This window comes from Dicentrarchus labrax, unplaced genomic scaffold (genome assembly GCF_905237075.1).
Source record: "Dicentrarchus labrax unplaced genomic scaffold, dlabrax2021, whole genome shotgun sequence".
Classification (NCBI taxonomy): Eukaryota; Metazoa; Chordata; class Actinopteri; family Moronidae; genus Dicentrarchus; species Dicentrarchus labrax.
In genome coordinates this window covers 10,315,759-10,331,790 of record NW_026136710.1, presented here as the reverse complement: position 1 = coordinate 10,331,790, position 16,032 = coordinate 10,315,759, and the positions used below count along the sequence as shown (strand labels likewise).

The 16,032-nt window shown below is 40.4% G+C and overlaps 1 protein-coding gene across 1 annotated transcript in view; it reads left to right on the top strand.

Annotated features, from left to right (window-relative positions):
* Nucleotides 1-16,032, top strand: part of pappaa (pregnancy-associated plasma protein A, pappalysin 1a) — an 89,729-nt gene that overhangs the window by 37,791 nt on the left and 35,906 nt on the right. Inside the window, 2 exon segments of the mRNA XM_051413179.1 lie at nucleotides 763-959; nucleotides 15,895-16,005. Coding sequence (XP_051269139.1) covers nucleotides 763-959; nucleotides 15,895-16,005 — 308 coding nt within the window.

Below are 16,032 nucleotides of genomic sequence, written 5' to 3'. Positions count from 1 at the left end.
TACTGAGTGAGTGGCGGGAGCGTATTCTGTATGCCCCCTCAGTAGCCCCTCGTTTCACCATTGCCAGAGCACAGAACTGACTTGAGTTTTTGGCTGTGCTGGAGAGGGCTGGAATTTCAAGGAGGAGGCCCCGGCCAACTTGGCACAGAATGCCGCCTTTCCCCCTAACTGGAACCCCACCGGCTGACACTGCTTTAGCTGAGAGCTGAGAGCAATGAGGCCCAGGCAACCTCCCTGCTCTGCTCCCCTCTCCTCCAGTCCATAAGCTTCCAGTTCCAGACCTTAACTCCGGGTGGGACATCTGTAAAAATTACGGCTGTATCTTTCTTTACCTCTTGACTTTGTCTGGTTCCCCCTACCTCCCTCCTCCCCCTGTGTTTGTCTCGCTCGCTCTCATTTTATCGCTCTCTCCCTTTCATTCTTTGTGTTTGTGTCTTTCTTCCCGATTTGTTAACATATACTATCATCTCTGTTTGTAGATCCTCACACTCAAGAATTGATCCTCCTTTTTCCATGAACCTTTTATCCTTTACCTTTCTCGCCCATGTTTATCTGGTCCTCTCCCTCATCACCCTCTAAAATAATAGAGATAAGGTTAGAAATACTATCCCATGGCGGGGGATATGGAGAACTGACTGGTATTTTAACTGTACTCAATACAATAATAACTGTACTGAAAAAGTCACTTGTACTACACAGGTAAAACTCACAGAAAGATGCATTTGAAAGTACATCTCTTTTCTGTTTTCTGTTCACCTGCAGAGGAGCCAAGCATGTGTTACTACTATGATGGTGATGGGGTGTGTGAGGACTTTGAGCGAGAGACGGGCGTGAGAGATTGTGGCCTCTACACCCCCAATGGTTTCCTCGACCAGTGGGCCTCCACTGTCGAAGTTTCCCATGAGAAGAAACCCTACTGCTCTGGTGAGGTGGCCGCTGGATACCCTGCTGTTACTAAGGTAAGGCCATACAGAGTTTGCCCTGTGTACAGTGTATATATACACACACGTTATGGAATTTGTGATAAATTTTTGCATTTTTTTAAAATATGTGTGATTATTACACATTACAGTTTATCTCAGTTAAATGAGAAAAACTGTTTGATGTAATTGTATCACATCAGAGGTTAACAAGCATTAAAATCAATGAAAAAGGACATGAAATCAAGTATCTTATTAACCAACCTATCAACAAGTCAGTCAACAAATCAGATCATAAATTGGTCATTACAAATAGGCATTCTCCTTCAGTGCTCAGGGCATGGTCTTTGATTTGTTGGTGATTTGGTATTATTGCTTTCCAAACCATTAATCAATTTACATATTGATGATAATGAAGCCTCAATTTTTGGGAGACACATGCTAAACAACTTATTTTGCTTGTTTGCACGTTAAGTGATTTTAGCAATTGGGACATTTAATTAGATGTCTCCCAGGGTGAGTGCAGAAGTTTGCTGCTCTCATTAAAGTAATGCTTATTGAAGACGAAAGAAGAAGCCATTGATTCCAACTAAGCCTGGTGGAAGCATTGATCTGTTGCTGTTGCAACATAGAAAGGAGCTGATTGCCCAAAACATTAGGGTGAGGCATATGTTCATGTCACACACACACACACACACACACACACACACACACACACACACACACACACACACAAAGCTTGGGACACATAGAAGTGCATTTGGCTCAGTCCAATTTAATCCCCTCTTCCTAATATGGATTGTCAAAGCTAAGGCATGTTGCTGAAGTATACTATCTCCTTTAATACCCTATTTGTAATTTTAATTCATCATTGTGTAATTCCTTAATAGCTTTCATGGTATTAAAATGCTAAAACAAAGATTCTGCAGTATCTTGCTTTGAGTGACACCAATATCCGTTGTTAAATTGTAAGCTCATATCCCTGCAGAGGAGAGACATTGTGTTAAAGTTGTTAGGCTTCACGCCCCTTCACTGACAGTGCTCTCTCTTCAGAGGCATGTGTGTGATGTTGGAAGTGTGTGTTGTTGGCTGCAGAGCTTGTTCTCACTGCTGATGATGCATTTTACAAGGCCAATGAACTAGGAATTCTTGAACAGCTGTGGTCAGCTGCCTTGCTCAAGAACACTTTGGCAAGGATTTACGAAAAACCAAGGTAGAAGATTAACCGACACCATTTAATGCATGTGATATTTATATGGCACCACTTCTGTCTGAGCGAAAAAGAGTTCCAACCAACAACACTGCAGATGGTTTATTCTCTGAGAGGAATGAGACACCAGTGGAACATGTCCATGTAACCATAAAGAAAGGATTTCTGCTGTGAAAGACACATTGTTCATACAAAAAGCACTTTTACTGTGGAGAACACACTGTTCCCCAAGGGTCATATGTGGTGAGATCACCTCATTACAAGGCCACTGACTGTATACTCTATGTGGACACACAAGTGCATGTGCATGTGTGGAAAATATGCAAACACAGGTTAACATAACACAACGGTCTTGTCATTACCTCTCTCTGCCTCTTCATCTCCTCTATTCACTCTGTGTAAATTCTCACACACTTTGTCATCTATCCAATACATTGTGAGTTGAAAAGCATGTAGGTACACGGTTACATCAAGAACTGTTTCCTCAAAGCCCATTCCTCTCACCAACGTCAGTCCATGTACATGTAATCACTGACATTTATTTTTCCACTCCAATAACGTGGAGCATCAAATGCCATCTCTTCAACTCCCAATGAACTTTGATTACACTGTGTCCTTGCAGTTGCGAGCATATGCACACACCACACACACACACACACACACACACACACACACACACACACACACACACACACACACACACCAAAAACTGCTCGCACAAAATGCACACACAATCATGCACACTTGTTTGCTTATGCTGGTCCCTCTTGGAAAACAAAGATAACATAACAAGGCCCCAAATAACTGAGTTGAGATTTTCATTCAGGCAATGCTTCTAAGCAATTGTACAATTGCATGCATGTGGCTATGGCGACTGTCCTGAAGGCTCATGCCACAGATGAGGCATGTGAGGATTGGTTCGGGAGATGAAGAACAGGCAGTGGGCTTGCATGGCTCCAGTTTAAATGTGGCCACTTTGGAACAACATATAAAATACCACAGTAGCTGATCAGTAGCAAAACAAGATTATTGAAGATGTTACCTACTTTGAAGGAGCTTTTGGTTATGCCTTGCAGCTGGTATTTTAATAACTGTTTTGCCGACAATCAGCCGTGATGCCAGCTAGGAATCAGCCATAGAGTGCCCAATGAATAGTAATTTTTCAGGCATCTGGATTGCATTCTCTATCTTAAGTACTTTATTCTAGTTTTCTGAGTTTGTTGGTGATTGCTTACATAAGGGGTTGGATTTTTTTGATGGAAAAGGATGGGAACGGCTAATATGCATTTGATATGATAACACCCAGGAGAACCAAAGTCCAAGCCTCAGAGCTGCAAAGTTACTTGTGATGGTATACTAATCTACCATCTTTGTTGATATTTTCATGTCATTTTTCTGAGCAGTGTAGTCTGCCAAAAGCACTGTGGCTTTGCTGATTCAGACTCAGATATTGCCCTTGACAGGGAGCTAGAAAGCAGTTGGGGTGGTGAATTGTTTGCGAACTTTGAAATGACTGTCATCATTATTAAAACGTTGAAGATTGAAAAATGGCAACTGCGGATGGGGTGCAGGGTTTACTTTCTGTATTCAAGGGAGGCAACACAAGATGGATTGCTTTTTGTGTAATTTACATTTGACCTGGAAAAAGAGTATGAACTCAGCTCATACAGTCACCTTATTGCAGCTTGTACAGCTTATGTTGTGTTGGAACATAGTTGGATGTTGTTATATGAATGAGAAGTATGCCTTCTGCGGGTAACAGATAAATAAGTGTAGTCTGCATACCATCGTGGAGGTGTGTAAGGACATAGACAAGTTTTCAGCAGAATTCTTGGGATTTGATTGGTCTACAGAAATAAATACTGGTTTTAGTATGGTGAAACCAGCATACTGTAGTTACCTTTGTTTTTTCTTGCTCTTAACGTTCATACCAGCACCCATTTTTCTGAAATCACAAAAATGTATGGAATAGCTACATTAGCAACATTTTTTGGAAGAGCTTGACACTTGCTAGGATTTACACAGCAATAGAAAGCAGAGGACTTGTATTACTCAGTTCATTGTCATGGAATTACTTGCCACTTTAAGGCAAACAAGGCTGTCAGAAGTCCACCAATATTGTAATTTGTTATGGCACATTAATGAATAAAGTGAATATATTGAATCTGTGGAGTAGAAAAGGTTTTAATTATGCTAGGACTCTACTTAATCATCATCCTTTGCATAATGTCTTCTTTAAGTCACCACAGTATAAATGTACGGCACGTTGCGACATGGTATCTTTTCTTAAGACACAACTGTTGAGACCGTTGAGTGACTATGCATAAATAAGCTTAAGGGTGACCCTGTCAGGAGCTTGGCTGCTGGTCGAAAGGCTCTTGGGTTACATAGCATTTACAATGTGGTTACAACACACACATTTTCTCTTTGTCATTCACCCATTCCTGGTATACTAAGTTTACAGTAATTAAAGTTGCACGGACCATGATACTAAATGACTACGGCAAGATTCGTTTGCTTGACAGGATCAACAGAGATATAGAGGGGGCAGCTCATTTCTTGTTGAGGACTTGGCACATAGAGTAACCCTTTGATCTCATGCAACCACACCCCAGAGACAATGTCATTACCACGGCACAAAGCCAAAATGACAGCAAAGTTCTCTGCTGGAGTTAGTGTCTGGTTAACCACTAGCATCCATCCCACAGTATGTACCATTATTCTTCTTCTAGTGGTTTTGTGTGTGCTGGTGTGTGTGTTCGTATCTGAGAGAGAAAAAGACAGAGATGAATAAAGAGAGAGAGGCAAACTGAGGCCCAGAAATAGGTTAAAAGTGCAAAGAGAGTGTACAAAAAAACCCAACATTAAGTGTCTTAGTAAGGTGTTGGGCCACCACAAGCCACCAGAACAGCTTCAGTTTTCCTTAGCTTCTCAAAATCTCTAGATCCCTACAGACAGACAGACAGACAGACAGACAGACAGACAGACAGGCAGGCAGGCAGGCAGGCAGGCAGGCAGGCAGGCAGGCAGGACAGACAGACAGACAGACAGACAGACAGACAGATAGATAGATAGATAGATAGATAGATAGATAGATAGATAGATAGATAGATAGATAGATAGATGTAGCCATTTGTATCTACAAGGAAGCAGATCCTTTGAACCAGAGCCATATTCTGTCTAATATTTACTTAATAATATGCATTTAAATATACAAATGCAAGTGCAAAAAAAGAACCTGTTGTTTCAAAACGACATATGTATATGTTCAAGTGACAAAGCCCTTTACCGGCCATAGTAATTATGACTTTTGGAGCAAAGATGGAAAGGATGATGTTGTTATAGAGCCACAAAGTTCACAAAGAGGCGGGAATAGATAGAGCAGCAAAATGTTAGTTTTTGGCACAGGAGACCGATGTTCATGTCCTGTTTTTGACCAAAAGCCAGCAATGATTTCTTTTAACCATGACCACAATCTTCCCTAACCCATACCAAGTCATTTTTGTTCCTAAACCAGATCATTAAAAAATTGTTTTATTTTTGCAGCAAGGATTTGTAATGGAAGGAACTTAAAAATTAACCATCTTGCTGATAGGGGTTCAGATTAAAAAACGCTTGTGTGTCGTTCTGGAGCAAACACAAACAACGGATTTTGTTGGGTCTTTTGTAGGACTTTTTCTTTTTACTGCCAGAAATTTCACTTTGCCACTTGTATTCAGTCTTGTGTTTACTTTGACTTAGTACCATGATGTCAAGCAGTTAAAAAAGCTGCCAGTGAAAGTGAGCCTGTACTAGTTGGATTTGTTATAGTACTATCAGAAACCAACAGCACATTGTCCTGTCGTGTTACAGTAATAGCTCACTTCATCCTTGGCGGTTTCATTTAATCATGTTTCCATGTTCATGGCTCACAGCTCTTTGGAAGAGTTGGGCTAGAGATGGGCTTCCCTGATACAGGACAATGCTAAAGTGTAACCAACTCTCTGTGTGTTTGCGATTGTGTTCTGTTCTGAATGAATGTGTTGGGGGTAGGGCGAGTGGATAGTACATAATTTCCCTCTGATCTAGTAAACAAGTCCTGCATTGGATTTGTGTATCAGTTCCGTTTGATGTCCAAAGACAGTCTTCTTTCTGTGTGTGTGTGTGTGTGTGTGTGTGTGTGTGTGTGTGTGTGTGTGTGTGTGTCTGCCTGTGTGTCTTTGTGTCTGAGGGAAAGCGGGCAGCGATGATAAGGATCTTTGCGGATGCAAGAAAGCAACAACAGCACAAGAAGGCACTTGAGGAGAAAGAGAGATCATGTATCTGCACGAAATCTCAAGTGCTATGTACTTTCTTGTGTGTGTGTGTGTGTGTGTGTGTGTGTGTGTGTGTGTGTGTGTGTGTGTGTGTGTGTGTGTTTGTGTGTGAAAAGGGTACACATAGAAATATATTTGTACTGTAAAACATAGATACAGGGTTTACACATCCATTTATCCATTAAGTGCCATAGTAAATGATTATTTCAATATGCAGCATTTGTGCATGAGAGCTGAACTTTTTTCTTAACTTCTGAATCTTCACGCAACAGAGCTAAGCCAAGGAGAAGGATGGGTGAATGAGCCCACATTCAAACCACTGCTGAGGGAGGGTTCAGCAACATAAGAATAAATGGTGCATAGAGCCATAAATACATACTGCCCTTTTGTACACAATAGCTTAGTAGTCTGCAATCTGCTTTTACAGAATTTAAATGTGTGCTGGATTTTTACAAGAATGACACACATTAATTTTTGGGTCCTAAAGTGTGAATCGCAGCACTAACTTGTACAGTAACAGACACTGTTGAGGTAGAAGCTACAAAGGCACTGCTATAGTAATAATTAATGTTCTTGGATGGTACTGAAATTGTAGTTACATGATGAAACAAGACCAAAAGTAGTAAAAGAATAACATGTAGATGGAGAGAATCAAGAGAGGAGAGGTCAAGGAAATGAATACAGAAAAGCATACAGTAAGGACCAGCAAAAATAAGAGGCAAAGGTGAAATGATATATAAAGATACATTAAATGATGGCTGAAACGACACAAAATAGTGCAAGGACTTAGAAACACAATTGACAGATGGATGAACATATGGGATTAGTGGTTATAATTGGACGTAAAACAATCTGGAAATTAGTTTGACCTACAGTCTTACTGCACTCAAAAGAAAATACATAATTGAATAGAAATAATTGTGTAGGAGAAAATGGTCCAAAACCGCTCTTATTGGCCAATAGAATAGTTACATTGTTTTATTTTTTTAAACTTCCTGTTCCCTCTTTCAACGTTAGACTCCTAAAATGTTGTAGATGACCTCTTATATGTGGATACCTGTCAATACAACAGTGGCTTCATCTTATTTAAATGATTCTCCTTACACACAGGTACACAGTCAGACAGTGACTCACAGGCAAACACACACTCACAGTGCCGACTCCATCCAGGATTATAGGGCAGGTCCATAGGGGACTGAAATGTACTACTGCTGTCTTTGTGGAGCAGAACATAATGTTCCCCCACTACCACACCATGGAATATGGTGAGCCAGCTCAACTTGCTCTAGGGGGATTGGATTGGAGAACTGGCCCTAGCAACTAACCTGTGTGTGTGTGTGTGTGTGTGTGTGTGTGTGTGTGTGTGTGTGCCCATGTGCCTGTATCCATGTACGTGTGCAGACCTTCACGTACATGTGTGTAGATGAGTTTGTGTTAGCGGGGAGTGTGCGTGTGCATTCAAACTTTAAGATCAAACAGCAAGCCAGGTGATTTCTCCAGAGAGGGCTGCTGCCCAGGCAATCTCTGACGCAACCCCTGGGCACCCCTGGAGAACACTCCCCTTAATTATACATAAGCAACAGAAGGGATAACATTTTAGTCCTCTCACGCTGCAAGAAATTACCTACACATGACGTTTACCCATCTTAAGATGTAAAACAAAAATATGTCCATGAGGTCTGAATTAAATAACACCTACCACATTCATCTTAAATAATGCTTCAGAGGGAAAGGAGAGGAAGAAGACAGACACTGTAAAAGAAATTATTCTGGCTGGTAAAAACAAGGAAACAATAACTGGCCCAGTTTTGTCCCAGGTTCCAAAACATCAGGCAGTGTGTGTTTGTGTACTCAAGTGGGGGATATGTGCATATTGTATATAGGCTACTGCAGAGCATATTTAAACACATTTCCTCTATATATACATGCAAACAAACACACAGGCAAACTTGCACATACCGTTGCACAAGCTAAACACACACACACACACACACACACACACACACACACACACACACACACACACACATAACATGCCCACAAAAACAAAAGCTCATACAGTAGCCGAGCGTTGCTTTCAGCAGCACAGGAAGGCCAGCTTCTCTGGCACTGTCTCTCTCACCAACATTCCCCTAAACCACACAGCCCTCGTCAGGCACAGTGCCAGTGACATAAGCGTGTGGTAACATTAAAAAGAAACCTCTGGGATGGCGTTCCTTTTTCCCTTTTACTTTTCCCGTTTCAATTATTATTGTGGTTCTGCCATGTGGAAACCTCATTGTGACTGGTGTATTTTTTTCATGGCATTGATGACCCCCACCCCCCCATAACATTTCCAAGCTGTTAATATGCAGGGTTTTGGCCCTGTTTTATTGAGCATAGGGGGCCACTGACTGAGGGACATTTATATTCTCCGCAGACCCATCTGTTTTTAACTTGCTGCCATTGTACGCTCACCAATCTCTATACATTAGTTTGTGGTCCATGTTCTCTACCACCCAGTCACTACTAATGTCTGCCCTGATGAGACTGGGATAGGTAAACTGCATAATTGCACCCACTCACTAACTTTTACAGCCCCATTCTCAGTAGGCCATGGAAGTGGCCCATCATTAGCCCTGGACCAATGAGACGGTGAGCTTCAGTGGGTATGGGTGGGGCTGGGTGACAGGACATTACCTCACACACCAGGCGCTCACCAGCATTCCAGTAAACCATGGGATGGTGCTTGGAAACTCATACTAGTTTCTCTCTGTTGCTCTTTCTCTCTTTTTCTCCACAAATGCCTCACAGATGCTCACTCCTGCTTCCCATGCTCAGGCTTCAAATCCGTATATATATGCCTTTGACAAAGAGAGAGGGAGCAATGGAAAAGAAGGAGAAGAAATACCTTTTTGATGGAAATAAACACGTTTTAGCACGTACTGTGACAGGACAGATATTCTCTTTTATTAATTTGCATGTAATCAAAAATTTCCACAGATCCAAAAGAAACTAGGTCCCTGTCAGGCTTCAAAGAGTCATGAAACACAATCTGAAACAAATAACAGAACTCAGCAGGTATCCCCCCCATTGACTCCTGGTGCACCAGTGCTCTCACTGTGTCAAATAAAGTGATTGCACTGGATCACGGAATCACTTAGTTTGTTGTAGTGATTATATTTAGTGGATGAAAACCATGCAGCAAATTTTGAGACTTAAGATGATGGGGTTGGAATCATTATGGGAAATTGGAACTTGTAAATTGGTGTAGACAAGGGAGATTGTGGGAAAGTCGGTTGACAAAGATACATTCTAGCAGTACTAACAACAGGAATGCTCCTACAAGCCAATCCGCTGATACTATCTACCATTTTTTTTTTTTTGCACTCTCTCACATGATACATAGCATGTGAGACATTATGTTGTCATGATGGCGTCCTCATGTCTGTCAGTGTGTAGATATGATACATTCTCATGATCACCACTTCATACCATCATCATGCTGAATACCAACAGCTACAGATGGATACAAAACTGATTTTCCTGAAACTGCTGCATCACTTTAATGCTTTAAGACAACACTGATGTTTAAAATTGATGTTGTGTATCAGTTGAAGTTAATGTATTACAGTAACTATTATAGACCCCATTAGGTATGACATGGTTTTGTCATGAAAGGGCATACCAATCTGAAAAATCACATCTTTCTTCTTTGTGTTTTAAGTACAGAGACCTGATTATGGAGTATCAGAAAAGTCCTGAGTTGAACTAAGGTCTCTCACAAGCTCCTGGGTTGTACTCTAGTGTTTATAGGATACAGGGAGGACCTTTGCGGGGGCCTCCTGAAAGTCTGAGACCCTTGATAGTCTTCCAAGAACATATGTCCCATGTTTGCACGTGTGTCTGTTTGGTTTATCATTTCGAATCCAAGATAGGACATTTTGACAATCTGGAGGCTTCAGCATAAGTATCTGAGCCAAGGTGGGTGTAGCATATGTGTATGTTTGTATTTGAGTCTGTGCATGTGTTTGTACATGGATATGTGCAGGCATCCCTCTGTAGAGGTGATCTAACTTCACCCTGGCGCCAAATCTCCATCACAAGGGAAAAGGCTGTGGTTGAGGTACATTATGCTTATTAGAGCCATTATTATTGTCATTACTCTGTCTTTACTAACAGCGCCACTCTCTCTTTCCCCCTTTCCAAGTTTATGTTTTGCTTTACAGTATGCTCCTAATGAGTCCTGTTTTTACAGTACAGACATATTTTCAGGATAATGAGGCTGACAGTTGCACTCTCATTCTCCTCACCTTTATCTCCCTCTGTTTCCCCTTGGCTCAAGACACTTAGCTCTCCTTTTATCTGAAGTGGTGATTTACAAACACCAGTTTGTGTCTACAGACCAGGGATTGGCTGTTGTCTGCCAGTCTGACTAGCCAGCTGGTACAAATTAAGACCATGTGTGTAACTGTGTGTGATTGTGTGTATTCTTGAGTTAAGGAGTTGAACTCATCTCTAGTGTTGCTGTAACTGTTGTTGTTTTGTTCCAAACAGACATCTGAACATTTTAGTTATTTACCTGGAGTTTGGTTATGTCCTTGCTATGAATCAGAACAATGGAATGGTGTGTCTAGAATGAGTGGGGTAAGGAGAGGCTATCAGAAGTAATGATTTAACGACTTCCACTTAGAGGCAAAACCTTTTACAACAGGTATTACTCATAATGAGCATTTGTATATTTGTGTACCCTTAGGTAGATTAGGTTTTAGGTCATTTGTAACAGTTTTTATCATCCATTTTGGCCTCACAATCAACAGATCTGCCATATCTATACCCTTACTTTTTCCAACTGACAGACTTATTTTGACTGCCTTTTGTCAACAGTTCCTGCTGTGATACTGTAGTCGTAATCAAGCAATCTGTTTGAAGGTCTGCTGGCAGGTGGTAGATTTTATAGGCATAAGAGATTGAAGGAGGGAGAACAAAACAGGTCTTAGTTTAGATGCATACGTGTTGTTTCTTTACTTAATTTACATATTTTGTTTTTCCCTTTCTTGTATCATCGAGTTAAACCCAGCCTGAACGAGTGGTAATTTAATTTAATGAGTATTTTTTGTGACCTCTGCTTTGCTTCTCTCTTGGTGTGTCAATATTGTTATTGCTGAGATCCTTTGGAAACACATAAACAGGGTATCCTTTATCATGTTTATATTGGTGTTACGTCGCTTATGTACAGACACATGTACATGTTAACATTTTGATGTCTTTCTCATCACATTCAATCTTTGTGTGCACAGTGATCACTCTGAAAACCACATCTTAGAAAAATACAGTGAATTATGTATTTGACACCAATTACTTTTTCCTCCAGTAATTTAATATTCCTAATATTAGGGGTGAGCTGATTGATCAGAGCTTTGCAGTGACTCCCCGATAGAGGAAATCACTTCTGTTTTATATTTGATCTCATTAGATTCAGCTGATCTATTTGCCCTAAAAGTTTATTTTAAATATTGTACTGTGTCTGAGACAAATTATAAAAACGGGTTATGCAATGATAAAACTGGAATGTGGTGCTTATGTTGTATAGTGATAATGGTAGCCATGTTGCAAACTTGCAAATTTGGTGTAAATTTTACTTAATATTTGATAAAGTGAGTACTATAAATGTTTATGGGCTTCCATTTATGAAAGCCTTTTCTAATAAGTTGCTAATTGTTAAACAAAGAAAAGCATTTTGGTCAATTAACCATAAGTCATTGTTCTGTAAGCCAATTTAGTCACTAGTTTACTTTAATATCTAAATAACAACAAAGCAAGGAAAAGGGTATTTTAAAAGTTTGTTCGCTTTAACATAAAGATTAACTCGATTACAAAGTCGAAAACTATTAGTAGTGCACTCAAAGGTTAAACCTTTTATTTTATGTCAGATTACACATAGGCAAAAGTAACGAATGTGGGTAGTCATATTTGTTGACTTTTTTGAAAAGGAAAAACCATATACATCTCAAAATGGACTTCAACTGCCTGTTCAAAGATGCTGTCAAGAGAAAGCAGAACTGGCATGAAAGGAAAGTGGTTTACCTACAGACGGTAAAATTTTGCTTTAATGAAACAAGAAAGAAGATTATTATAAGAGAGGGACAACACTTTTTGTTTTCTGGATGTCTACCATACTGTGTAAAATATCTATTGTAAAAAGTGTCTGGGGCATGCTTGACAAAAAAATCTAAACGCTTGGTTTAGTGTATCAACACTTATGTTTTAGAACTATTTTACCGTTCTAGAAATATTAAAACTGAAAGAGACATATGGATAGTTGGAATTTTATAGAAAATGCATTTTGACATTAGTAGCTCCATGGTGCAGTGTTAAATACTTTTGACTGACAGCAAGGGTTTGAATTGGGTTACTCAGGTTGGGTTGGCAACCCTGATTGTGAGTACGGATGATTGGCTGTCTATCACGGGGCTGACACAGATAATGTATCCAGGGTATACCCAGGAGCTCACCAATGTGTGTAGGGATAAACTCAGCCCTTCGCGACTCTGAAAAGGATAAGTGGGTACTGATGAATGGATACAATTTGAATTTGTGTAGCTTTACCTGGTTCAAGAACTGACTAGATAAAATCACTCTTGCTGTCGCATGGGGAGGAGGTTGCAGGAAGTGTCATGAGCCATGGGAGACTTGCGAATTGCATCCTACTGGTGTGAGGCTTTGGCATGCACCAAGCAGTGTTTGTCTGTCTTGAACTGTGAGTTGTTAGAAAAACACACCAGGAGAGGAGGAGGGGTGTGGAGGAAGGTGTAGCTAGTACCACCTTTTTTTTAATGAATAAGTCATCAGTTTGCATGCAGAAAGGGTTTTGTCACCTGCCCTGTCAGAAAAAGGATAGCAATGGAAACTAGCTCATCTTGACTTTAATTGATTAGCATCCTACTGTCTGTTTAAATTATATCGATTAGTAAGTCATACAGTCATGGAGAGTTACTCAGAGTGTTGTTGGTTTTTGTGGGTCAAGCCCAGACCAAAGTCATAGTTGCACTGGGGAACAATGTTGGCCTCTGGGAAACCCTGCAAATTACCGGACCAAAATAACCCTTGTTTTCAGTTTTGTTACTATATTTTAATTTCATTAACATTTAGAAAATGACTAAGTTTCCTGATTGATACAAAATGGAGATCTACGCAGTTGCACCCAAGTGGGGCCAAAGCCTTATGGCGACTGGTCTCAGGTGTATGTCACCTGCATTTCTCATTTCTGCCACTTCAGCTCTGAGCAGAAACGTCACGTCAACAGATCCAGAGGACAGATATATAGACAGATAGCTGGTCTGGCCAGTTTTCCACGGTGGCAGGATCTTACAGTAGCCTCTCTAGCAAAACTCTCATGTTACTGGTGTCTCATTTCACTAGCTCAGGGCAGTGGGCGAAACTCACCGTCCTTGTGTAAGTGCCCTCTCTCTCCTTTGTCTGCGTTGTCTATTGCTTAATAGTGTTTTACCAATCTGTCCATCTATCACTATTTCTGTCTTTCTGCCGCTTTTCCTCCTTTTTAATCATAATGACTCATCCCAGTTTTCTCCAAATGCTCTCTGTTGATGTTCCTCACCATACCTTGTCGAACATAATCCTAACGTAGCTAATGAGGTGGTAATGTGTGGGACACAAATCCTAAAGGGGGTCCTTTGATCTTTAGAATGTCAGCAAAGCCCCTAGTAATGAGGTGACTCTGTCATTGTAGAATGTACGATGACTGGATACCAGCATAGTTTTGAATACATTTTCATTCCTATTTTTTTTTAAGATCCTTGGTGTAAAATTTAGGAGGATCTCTTAGCAGAAATTGAATATAATATTCATAGGTATTCAATTCTAAATCTCCTTTTTTTGTACAATTAGCAGTCAGCGTTTCACTATCAGTAATGTTTTCGTTGTCATCTCTTTCACCATAACTCACTAAACCCCCAATTTCTTTCTGTGGAAGGAAATTTTTTAGGTAGGATAAAAAAAAATGAAATTATATTTACAAAAATCTTTGGAACTAAAGGAATTAGATTAATGTGTTGTTGTTTTTTTGGTTTAGGGGGAGACTGCCAAATATACTACACATAATGAATAAATGCAGGTCAGCTGTGTGGAACAGGTGACTAATACAGGTGCTTCATGGAATCTTGAAAATTCTCTGAGGGCTTCTAGTGGGCAGGTGTGGCATGACAGAGTTTAAAAGGCCAGCACAATGTGAGAACCCATAAACACACAGACTAGTACTAGGGAGAATCAGAGACAGAAGTAGGAGAGAGAGATGTGGGGCATGCAACACATGACAGGGTGCCGGGTTTGTTGACAAGACACAAACAAACAGTGCTGCGCAAAATGTACGTCAGCTGCACGTCAGTCCAAAAACAGCTGACAGCTGAGGGGTCACAGCCTTTAAGGGCAAGACAATAACCAAACTGAAGCTTTTTTTCCCAGTATGTGTAAAATACAAGTTAAACAGCTACTCAGCTAATGCTCATTTCTATTTAATTTTATCATGTCATCTCTGTCTAATCTACTTAACCACTCTGCATTTTTTCCCCAGCTTGGAGGTCTGGTATATTGTGATGAGAAACAAGAGACAATAACTGACAACAGCCAACCAGTGTAGTCGCTTGCCAGCTAGAAAGCTTGCATAAGTTGATAGTACTGAAATATTTTGGTAACATTACTTACAACAGTGGTTCCCAACCTGGGGGTCGGGACCCCAACTAGGGTCACCAAAGCTTCACGGGGGGTCGCAAGGCCTTCTTGATTTAAATAGGTGTAAGACAACTTTAAAAAAAATAGAGACAGTTGGCCTATATCTCACAGGATAAAGGCATGGTGAAGACTGGAACACAAACTATAGCCTAATAGAACACTGGCCAAGCACCAGGGAGAAGACGAAGAAAACCCTGAATTTGTCAGAAAAGAAGCCTATTAAAAAATAATGCACAGTGGGCCGGATATCTCACCTGGTAGAACTGGCTCCCCATGTACCAAGGCTGAGTCCTTGTTGCAGCAGCCATGGGTTCGACTCTGACCTCTGGCCCTCTTGCTGCGTGTCATCCCCTCTCTCTCTCTCTCTCTCCCCCATTTCCTTTCTTTCTTCAGCTGTCACAATTAAAGTCAATAAAAGAAAAAAAAAAGAAAGAAAAAAGTAAATAATGCATAATACAGACAGGATTGTAATAAAAAAGTTCCTAAAAATATCAGGAAAACTCATCTCTGATGGAATATTCACAGGAAATAATCTGCTCAAAATTGAACAGATTAAGTTTTTCCATGTAAGTACAACCAAAGATGTCACATCAGAGAGAGATTTTCTTCTTCTTAACTCTCTATGTGTATGACATTAAAAAAAAGTCTTTGGACCTACAAAATGAAAAAAAAGACTTTAGGCTTAAAGGCTTTAGTTTGAAGGATACCTACAAAATGACCCTTTTCTCTTATGTTTCCACAGACATGTCAGTCCAAGGTGTTTGATCTATCAGATGGAGTATCCCAGTATGCATGGTTCCCATGTCGTGAGGCCCATGTGGCAGCTTGGGGATATCCTAACTATTTTCTCAAGGTAAGACCTATCTGAAAAGGCTGATGC